This window comes from Odocoileus virginianus, chromosome 30, assembly GCF_023699985.2.
Source record: "Odocoileus virginianus isolate 20LAN1187 ecotype Illinois chromosome 30, Ovbor_1.2, whole genome shotgun sequence".
NCBI classification, from domain to species: Eukaryota; Metazoa; Chordata; class Mammalia; order Artiodactyla; family Cervidae; genus Odocoileus; species Odocoileus virginianus.
Genome location: NC_069703.1, coordinates 23,250,908 through 23,261,411, shown reverse-complemented (window position 1 = coordinate 23,261,411; position 10,504 = coordinate 23,250,908). Strand labels below are relative to the sequence as shown.

General features: G+C 46.9%; 1 protein-coding gene and 1 pseudogene across 1 annotated transcript; one reads left to right on the top strand and one right to left on the bottom strand.

The window, feature by feature from the left end:
* Positions 1 to 37: 37 nt before the first annotated feature.
* LOC139032125 (UBX domain-containing protein 2B-like) lies at positions 38 to 1,341 on the top strand (annotated as a pseudogene).
* A 5,333-nt stretch (positions 1,342 to 6,674) lies between these two features.
* Positions 6,675 to 10,503, bottom strand: INHA (inhibin subunit alpha). Its single transcript, XM_020904851.2, has 2 exons — positions 9,512 to 10,503; positions 6,675 to 7,647 (listed from the first exon to the last, which is right to left on the bottom strand). Exons 1-2 carry the CDS (start codon positions 9,771 to 9,773, stop codon positions 6,827 to 6,829), a joined length of 1,083 nt encoding a protein of 360 aa, XP_020760510.2. The 5' UTR covers positions 9,774 to 10,503; the 3' UTR covers positions 6,675 to 6,826.
* Position 10,504: the final 1 nt, after the last annotated feature.

The window sequence follows — 10,504 nt, the reverse complement described above, 5'->3', positions numbered from 1 at the left end:
CATCAATTGCCATTTAGGATCCCTTTTACAGATTAACATGAGATTTAGTGTGACACAATTTCAGATGCATGGTAAGGAGGAAATCTTGAAAATTTCTGATTGGAAAAAATAAATAGATGAAGTACAAAAGTATGAGAATCATATGAGCATTAAGTCTCATTGAAAACCAGGATACAAGAAGCAGAGAGAATTTTTAAAATTCAGAGGAAAAAATCTTTGACAATAGAGTTATACCCACAGCCCAAACATCACCATTCAAGTGCAAAAATAAAGACTTTTTCTGTTGCAAAGGACTTAGAAAGTTTATCACCTACAGACTTACTCTGAAATAAATAATAAAAGAAGGTATATCAATACTAAGAAAAATGAGCCCAAGAAAAAGGCAAAAAGCAATGGTCAGCAAAGACTTCAGAAAATTTATTCAAACTAAAGAACTTCCCAACCCAGGAATCAAACCAGTGTCTCCTGCATTGCAGGCAGATTCTTTATCAACTGAGCTATCAGGGAAGCCCTCTCAAACTAAAGAGTAGGACAAAATGGGGGGTGGGGAGGAAGGGTGTGGGGAGAAACATTAAAAGATTAAGAAGCAAGGAGCTGGTGGCAAATGGTGACGGCAGCACCTTGCCAAAGAGTAGGAAAGGAAGTCTTCAGAGCTGTGGCCCGCACAAGCCCAGGATTTGCAGAATTTAATAAAAGTATGAAGATCTTGCCAGGAAACCTGAAAACAACCAAAGCGATGATGTATCAAAAAATAAATTAGCAGAACTGTATAAAGACAAAGTGAAATGCAAATCTTCCAAATCTAATAGACCTAAAGTTAGTCTTTAAAAGCCCACAGACATTTTCCCACTACTGGGGAAAACATTCACTTGTTTTAAGGAGCTGACAACCACATCATTCCATCATTAAGGTTCTATTCAAGTGAACATGGATACAGGGGATTACATATAATTCAACTTTCTACTGGGAAAATTGTGAATAAGCTAAAGAGGAAAGGGAACACGGGACTGCTCCTCTGAATGTAGCCTCAGGAGCTTTGGGTCATGAGAAATCTAAGTCATCTACAGGTGGAGGATAGAGATTGGGTCATTCCTTTTGTAAGTGATCTGAATATATCAATGGAGAAAATCAGCAGCCAGATGTTAGATTCTGCTTAAACTGTGAAGCAGCAGCTTCAATTTATTTGATGGAGAATTGAGACCTTACAATGACCCAACAAATGTTCAATTTCTGAAGTCTGTTAAGAGAAGTGTAACTGTCTTTGCATGTATGCCTGAAATTCAGCAACTAATATTATAAATCTTTAAACTGGCATTATTTTATTCATCTATTTTTAATTGATAATTGCTTTACAGTACTGTATTGGTTTCCATGGTACATCAGCATATATCCCCTACCTCTTGAACCTCCCTCCTTCCCACCTCCAACCCCATCCCACCACTCTAGATTGTCTCAGAGCACCAGATTTGAGCTCATTGTGGTTTTGATTTGCATTTCTGTAATAATGAGTGATGTTTAGTATCTTTTTCTGTGTTTATTAGCCATCTGTATAAACTGGCATTGCTGGCAGATTTCAAAAGAAATTCCTCTGGAGCTTCTGCAACTGGTTCAGAGTGGCCACGTGAACTTGGGTACAGAGGAGTATCAAGATAAGTATAACCTAGAATAAGATTCAAGGCTTTTAGGAGATAAAGCAAGAACTTGGAAGCCTTACACCTGAAATCATTAATACACCTTCCCCCCCAGAAAAAAAGTCAGTACTTAATGCAGTTGTTCCTGTTAACAACTCAGTGCCAATGAGGAAAATTCCAATCAGGTTTGCCAGTGAGAGTCATTTGATACAAAGATTCAACATTACACACAGGATCCTGGATGTTTCTGACTTTATTGTACACTCTGTCCTGAATTTGCAACATTTTACTTATTCTTGGCCTTCATTTCCAGAGTCAACAAGAAACAGATAATTCTTAATGCCATGGTACTCCAGCAACTAAAATAATATTATTCCTATCCAAGTAGTAGCAGATCAGAAAGATGGTGTGCTGTATTAATAAGAAAAATACTTCCAGCATAAAAACAAACAAATTATTTTTATTACTTTCCAGATGCATTTTGGTTTTATTGTTATTTTGTCTTCCAGCCTTAGTATAGATACATTTGGAACAGGAACAGGTCTTGAGATAAATATGTTCCAATTTTTAGTTGCAAGGCTGGTTTGTGTTGAAACTTTTAAACATCCAGGCAAACCAGTTTGTTACAAGCTCAGTATTAATGTAACAATATTTGCTTGCAGGGGCAAAAAATGAACAAAACCCCTTTTGATAAATCATTTGGTAGAATTTGCACTGAAGTTTGTCTATAATGTTTTGACCAACAGCCATTAAGAAATCTTTTTGTCAAAATAAGTTTTTTGTGATATATACTGAAAAGTATCTATATCCTGATTTTGAACTAATTTGATCATTCAATAATTATTTCTCCTACTAAGACATTATGCATCGTTTAACTTATTGATTTAGCTATGTATTACCAAGATCAAAAAATACAGCTTGGCATTGTTACGTGTAAAGGTACGACCATCATAAACTATGAAACACAAAGACATTAAGGTCAGTAATCCTTGGGAAGACATGTTAAACAACATTCTATTTATTTATTTATGGTTGTGCTGGGTTTTATTGTGTCTTATGGGCTCTTCGTGGTGTGCGGGCTCTCTAGTTACAGCACACAGGCTTTGTTACCCTGCACAATGTGGGATCTTAGTTCCCCAACTAAGGATTGAACCCTCATCCCCTGCATTAGAAAGCAGTTCTTTACCACTGGACCACCAAGGAAGTCCCTAAACAGCACTTGAAAATCGAGTAATTACAGTCCCTTTCAGAGCCTATCTTGATCACACTCATTTATTCATTGAACACATTTTTCTAGGGGACACACATATATATTGGGCTTCCCTGGTGGCTCAGCAGGTAAAGAATCTGCCTGCAATGTGGGAGACCTGGGTTCAATCCCTGGGTTGGGAAGATCCCCTGGAGAAGGGAAAGGCTACCCACTCCAGTATTCTGACCTGGAGAATTCCATGGACTATATAGTCCATGGGGTTGCAAAGAGTTGGACACGACTGAGCAACTTTCACTTCTTCACTTTCATTCTAACTGTTCAACCCAGAATATATTCTACTCCAAGACAAAACTTGTGTAGAAATTCAGGAATGTATTATTCATCAAACATACTGAATCTGAAGAATGATCCATATAAATATTCGAAATTCTGCTGGAGCCAAGTATTTCCTGGATGAGACAGACTACATCAGAAGCAGAGAAAAGCTTTTTCTTCTCTCCAGACGCCACTTCATCTTTGGTCACTATTTCTGGTTAGTCTTCTGTTAACTGCCATAACAGAGCATCACAAGTTTGGTGGCTTAAAAGAACACAGATTAATGATCCTACAACTCCTTAGGTTAGAAGTCTGATATGGGTCTCCCTGAGCTAAAATCCAGATGACAGCAGGGCTGCGTTCCTTTCAGGAGGCTTGAAGGAAAAAATCAGTTCCTGGCCTTTCCAGCTTCTAGAAACTGTCTCTGCTCCTTGACGTTCAGCCCCCTTCTTCTACCTTCAAAGCTAGTAACGTTGCATCTCTCTGACTCTATCCTGTCATCACATCTCTCTGACAACAGCCAGAAGAGAGTCTCTGTTTTTAAGGACTCCTGTGATTAGATTGGGCTCACAGGATAATCCAGTTATCTCCCTGCATCTTAGGGTCTGTAGTAGCCTTAATCACATCTGCAAAGGCCACTTTGCCAGGTAAAGTAACACATCACAGCCTCTGTTGGAGGCTTTGGGAGAGAATCTATTCTCAGCTTCTCCCAACCTGTGGCACCTGCTGGCATCCCTTAGCTCATGACTGTATCACTCCAAGGCTGCAGTGACAGGTGAAAGATCTATTGGAAAGGGCTGTTACACCCCACAAAGCAGGTTGAACTTTATATAGACAAAGTTTTTAAGTCACCTAAGGGATAAAATCATCAAAGAAGTTACCCCTGGGCACCAGGAGGGACATGGACTGGAGAGGTAGAGAGTGACTGCTTAGAGTAAGGAGGCTGCTGAGCTGCCCAATCAAGAATGGCTCTTCAGAATGTAAACTGAAGCCACTGTGCAGCCACTGTGGAGAACGCTATGGGCGGTCCTTTTAAAACTAAAAATAGAGTTATCATATGGGCCAGCAATCTCACTCCTGTGCATATGTCCAGAAAAGACAAAAACTCTAATCCTAAAAGATACGTCTACCCAGTGTTCATAGCAGCACTATTTATAATAGCCAAGACTTGGAAACAACTCAAGTGCCCATCACCAGGCGATTGGTTTAAGATGTATTGTGTGCTAAGTTGCTTCATTCATGTCTGACTCTGTGATCCCATGGACTGTAGCCTGCCAGGCTCCTCTGTCCATAGGATTCTCCAGCAAGAATACTGGAGCAGGTTGCCATGCCCTCCTCCAAGGAATCTTCCGGACCCAGGGATTGAACCTGAGTCTCTTTCATCTCCTGCATTGGCTGGCAGGTTCTTTTTCCACTGAACCACCACCTGGGAAGCCCTTAAGATGCAGTGTGTGTATATAAATATATAAAATGGAATGTTAGTCATAAAAAAGAATGAAATATGCCATTTGCTGCAACATGATTGGACTTTGAGAACATCATACTAAATAAAGTAAGTCAGAGAAAAATGAATATTATATGATTAGATCACTTATATGTGAAATCTAAAAAAAAATAGTGCAAATTAATCTACATACAAAGCAGACACAGACTCATAGACATAGAAAACAAACTATGGTTACCAGAGGGGAAAGCAGGAGATAAATTAGGAGTATGGGATTAACACATATAAACTACTATATACGTAAATTACATAAGCAATAAGGATTTACTGTATAACACAGGGAGCTATATTCAATACCTTGAAATAACCTATAATGAAGAATTATCTGAAAAAATACAACATATATAACTGAGAATCACTTTGCCATACACTCGAAACTAACACAATACTGTAAATCACTTATTCTTCAATTTAAAAAAAAAGAACTGCCCCTTAAATGGCAAAGTGGTGTTCATGCAGAGAGAGGGAAAGGGCTAGATTTGAGAACTGGGAAGAAAAACCAAGAGTGCTTTCTCTCAGCATCTACCCCTCTTTGTGTGGTAACTGCACTCTGCCGAGGGGAAGCAGGCGTAACTTCACCTCCTGCTTCAGGCCCTGGACTCCAGGGGTGGGACTCCTGCTCTGAATCGTTAACTTGTTCTGTTCCCGCTTTTCCTGGAGGAGCACATGACCCTAATCAAGACAGTCAGGCCGCCAAGACCCGACCTGGGACTTCTGTAAGCAGACTCCCTCCTGCGAGACCCAGTGGCGTCACTTGGGCATCTGGGCCAGCCCCGGACAGCTGTGGACCTGAGATGGAGCCCACCCAGGGGCTTGGGAGCCGATAGCTGAATCCTGGGAGCATCTTTGAGCCTCGAATCGAGCTGTAATTTAGCAACTGTGCTTGTGGACTTGTCATAGGCTGCTGGGGTTTTTTAATTTTATTTTTTTGGTCTAAGCCAGTTTGAGTTGAATTTTCTGTTCAAATGGACTCTGAATGAAGATTATTCAGTGTCTCTAATGATTACCACTGGGAACAGGGAAAACAAGGAAGTCTCCTGCTCTTGGTCTCATGGCCAGGAGTGGACACAGATTTTCTTAGGCACTGTTGGCTCCTCTTAGGTAGGGGTGGACATTTCTTCCTCACTTGCTAAGCTAGTGGAATCAAAGACCTTGGAGACTCTGGAAGGGGAGGCCCAGACCAGTGACTCCCAGACTTTAGGATTTCACAGATTTCAGCAGCAAAATTACAAAGAAAAATCTTAGGATCCAAATTCAAATTGCCAAGTTTTAATTTTGTTATGTAAAAATCTGAAAACAAACACATTAAAAAAAAAACACTGCTATCTACTATCACCATAATATCATAAAAGAAATGACACTTTGACACACACTCATGAAGGATAACTGTAGAATACGGGGCAGTCATTTAAAACGAATACCCTTAGGTTTGTGAAAGTTACTCTGTGGCACTCAAGTCTCTCTGTCTCAGATATGTGACACTTCCCTAGCAACACTGATCTCCTAACTGACCTAGTAGAGAACTCTGTGCCTCTCAGTAGAGGGTTCCCAGCCCTCCAATGTCACCCACATCCCTGGCAGAGGAAACGCCTGGACAGCTCTGAACATCTGTCTCAGTGGGGCCCCCAAAGCCATGCTCTCTGGCCAGTCTGTAGATCACCAGAACTTGAGCTTGTTGTCCACCAGCTAGGGCAGAGTGGGGTGGTTATGACACTCGAGCGTAGGCACTATGAGGTGTGCGTGGCAGACCACCCAGTTGACACATCAGGGCCAGCTTGTATGAGGGCCAGTTCTGGCTCCAGAGTCGCTTTCCTAAGCTGACAGCACCTATTTGTCCTCCGCAAGCATGGTAGCTTCCCACCAGATACACATCCAGTTACAGCTGGCAAACCCCTATCTCCTAGATCAAGTGAGGTTGAGTGACCTGAGCCCCCATAATCCCATGCTCCCGGGGTCCAGACCTCACCCGGACAAACACACTTATCAGAGAAGCCTGAGAAGGCATGCCAAGTCATATGTGCTATGTCATTTATTGTCACATTCCTCATGAAACAGGGGCAGGAATGAGGAGAGGGGAGCCTCCCGGCAGAGAGGAGAGAGGGAGCGGGCAGCCTGCCTTTCCTCCAGGCTGGTGACCATAGGAGCTCGGGCATCAGCAGGATTCCCTTAGATGCAAGCACAGTGCTGGGTGAGAAGGTTGGGCACCATCTCATACTTAAAAGAGTAACCTCCATCCGAGGTGGTGCGGACGTGTAGAGGCCTCATGGTCCCCGGGAGGGCAGCGCAACAGGGCTGGGCCCCTGGCACCAGAGAGGGGGGCTGGAAAGGGGTAGGGGGCACCCCGGGAACAGGCAGGGGCAGGTCCTGTGGGGTGGGCAGCCCACACCCCCCGTGACAGTAGTGGAAGATGAAACTGGGAGGGTGCACGATCCACCGGTCCCAGCCCAGCTCCTGGAAGGAGATATTGAGGGCGGCTCTGTGGCAGTCGGCATGAGCGGCGGGCTCCTCTGGAGGCCTCTGCAGCAGACGCAGTGCAGCGGGAGACCAAGGCCAGGGCAGCGGGGGCGTGGAGCGCCGGGCCCTCTCCCCTCCACTGGGTGGCCTGGCCCGTGTGTGGGCCACCAGGAAGGGGGTGGCCTCAGGCAGGGCGGAGCAGGAACAGAGAGGACACCGCAGCAGGAGCACCAGGACAGGATGGGTCAGCAGAGGGAAGGCGGAGGTGGCCAGGTGCAGGACAGCCCAGCGAGGGGGGGCCTGGCCCAGCGACATGGGCACAGACGTGGGACCCCCGGATGTCAGTACCAGCAGGTCGAGCAGGGGCTCAGAGCTATTGGCGGCAGTGGTCTGCTGTCTGTCCAGTCCCGTGTGGAACCACAGCTGGGCCGAAGTCACCTGGCGGCTGCATGTGTGCTGGGATGGCCGGAACACGTACGTGAAGAGGCCCTCCTCAGCCTCCCCAGCATCTGGCTCATCGCCACAGCTGGCACCTGCAGGGGGCAGAGGGAAGGGAGAGGGCGGCCAGGACCGCAAAACCTGGGACCCCTCCCCCTCAGCAGGAGGGATCTGGCTGCCACTCGCGAGCCTGCCAGGCACCACGTGGAGTGCTTGGCCAGAGGCCATGACCCTCCCCAATCTTCGGGCAACTGACAGAGACGCCCCCCCCCCCCCCCAATGTGCTCAGTTCTCTTCAGTTCAGTCGTTCAGTTGTATCTGACTCTTTTCAACCCCATGAACTGCAGCATACCAGGCCTCCCTGTCCATCACCAATTTCTAGAGTTATGTCCATTGAATCGGTGATGCCATCCAACCATCTCATCCTCTGTTGTCCCCTTCTCCTCCCACCTTCAATCTTTCCCAGCATCAGAGTCTTTTCAAATGAGTCAATTCTTTGCATCAGGTAGCCAAAGTATTGGAGTTTCAGCTTCAGCATCAGTCCTTCCAATGAATATTCAGGACTGATCTCCTTTAGGAAAATCCCCATGTGTTACTTCAACATTAAAAGACTTAAAAAATGCCAGCCCCTGCAAACTTCTCTCTGAAGTGGTTTTACCAATTAATATTCCCATTGGTGATATGTAAGATGCCCTGCACTCTCTCCCTTCACCATTGCTTAGAACTGTTAGTTTCTATTTAAATTGTTGTTTATCTGACACTATGAAATGGTACGTTGAATGCTGTGTACACAGGCATTTGTTATATTACTCATGTCAGAAATACTGCATGAGAAATCCTTTAAAATAACTCCACTTTAAAAAGGTTAACACCAGGAAGAAGAAGGAGGTAGGGGATGGGGAGGAGGAGAAAGGATTCAGCTCAGAATCAAAGACAGTGCTTTCTAAGAAAATGCAGTTGGCACCCTTACCCTGACAGGTATATAGACTGCATCAAACAGTCACGAACCAGCACGAGTTAAAGAACTAGCAATTGGGGCTGTACTGTTATGTGGAACATCTCATTATAAACCTCACAACAACTGATCCATCTAGCAGATGAGAAGTGTTAGTCCCTCAGTCATGTCTGACTCTGTGACCCCATGGCCCACCAGGCTCCTCTGTCCATGGGATTCTCCAGGCCAGAATACTGGAGTGGGTTGCCATTCCCTTCTGCAGGGGATCCTCCCAACCCAGGGATCGAACCTGGGTCTCCCACACTGCAGACAAATGTTTAACCATCCGAGCCACCAGCGCAAAGGGAAGGTTAGAAAGATGAAAAGCCATTAAACTAAGTGCCCAGGCTGGGATTCTGCCTGATCCTAAAGCCACACGCACTGTGCTGCCTGGGGCCCGAAGCACAGGGAGGCAGGGCATCCTCTCTGAAAGAAAAATGAGCCAAGTTACAAGAAGGTCCAGTCAGAGGAGGGCTTTACTCACTGAGTCAGTGCAACTGACTGGGGAGATGACAAGGGAATTCAAGAGAAGGTAGGTTAGTTTCCCAGCTAACTGTTCTCCCAAATCCCTGATATCTTCTCAAGCCTCAGCTATCTGGGGCTAAAAAAAACAGTGTTCGGAGCAGGGAGCAAAAGCAAAGGTAGGAGGAAAGATGGCAGGAAGGGGCCCGTGCCCAGATATCTCTGTCCCTAGAGACCCTTGGCCTTCCAGATGACTATCTCCCAAATGGCTCCTATGAACCAGGCACTCTGGATACACCATCTCACTCAATCCTGCGAGGTAGACATTATAGCGCTTTTCACAGATGAGGAGACAGGAGGCTCAGGAAGGTTTAGTAGCTGGTCCATTATTGTAGTCAGTTGAGTGTCAGGTCTGGGATTCAACCCCAGACCTGCCTAGCTCCCAAGCCCAGGCTACACCACACTCTGTCAGAGTCAAGGTGCCAGTACCCCACCCTCATTACCTGCAGCCGGGAAGAGGATGGCCTGGGAGACATCTTGGTTCTCGGGCTCAGAGCCCCTGCGCATGAAGCCCCCCACGGCATGCCTTCGGGGCAGACGCCTGACTCCAGGATCTCCACCTTCCCCAGTCACCGGCGGGGGCCCCAAGGCATCCAGGAACAGGGCCCTCACCTTGGCCAGGACGAGTTCCCGGTCCAGCTCCGGCCCATGACAGCCATGCCCGCCCTGAGGGGCCAGCAGCAAGAGGAGCAGCTGAAGCCACATAGCTTACCTGGCCCTGCCCACCGGGAACCCACACCCTGCCCTGTGCCCCTTCTGCCAGGGTCTGCCCAGGGCCTCCCCACTCCACCCTCCCCATCCCACCACCGCCCTCTTCTACCCTTCTCACCCCAGTCTTCCCCAGCCCTTCCCACGCCCCGCAGTCGAGTTGCCCCTGCCCATGGCATTGAGACCTCCTATCTCTGACGCAGATGTCTGTGGCCCTGAGCCTTATCTCCCACTCCCGCCAGGAATGTGGGGGAGGGGCTGGAGAGGGCTTTCACCCCAAGTGACCTAAACCACACATACAAGCCCTCACCCTCCACACCCACACACACACACACACACACACAGTCACAACCCAGCACCAGATGGGCCAGGAGCCTGTTAACTGGGGGGTCTGCCAGCTCTAAAAAGCGTTATTTGTCAGGGAAACAGAGCATGGCAGGCCCTCGCAGCTTCTGGGGCCCTTTTCAACCCAGCAGCTGCTGGACCAGTCCTGGGGGGAAGGGCCGGGGCGGGGGCTAGAACTGGGGTTAGGGCGGGGGGCAGGGGTCCCGCCTGCTCTAAACTTAGCCTGGAGGAGCCGATCTGAGCTCTCGTCCTCCAGCTGTGTCATCAGAGAATATTTTTGGGATTGGCAGCTGCAGGCTTCTCTGTCACTCAGGCCCGATCCTGGCGGACTGCTGGGGACCTGGCGGCTGGAGGTGGGAGGGAGGAGGGGAAAGAGGCCCTGG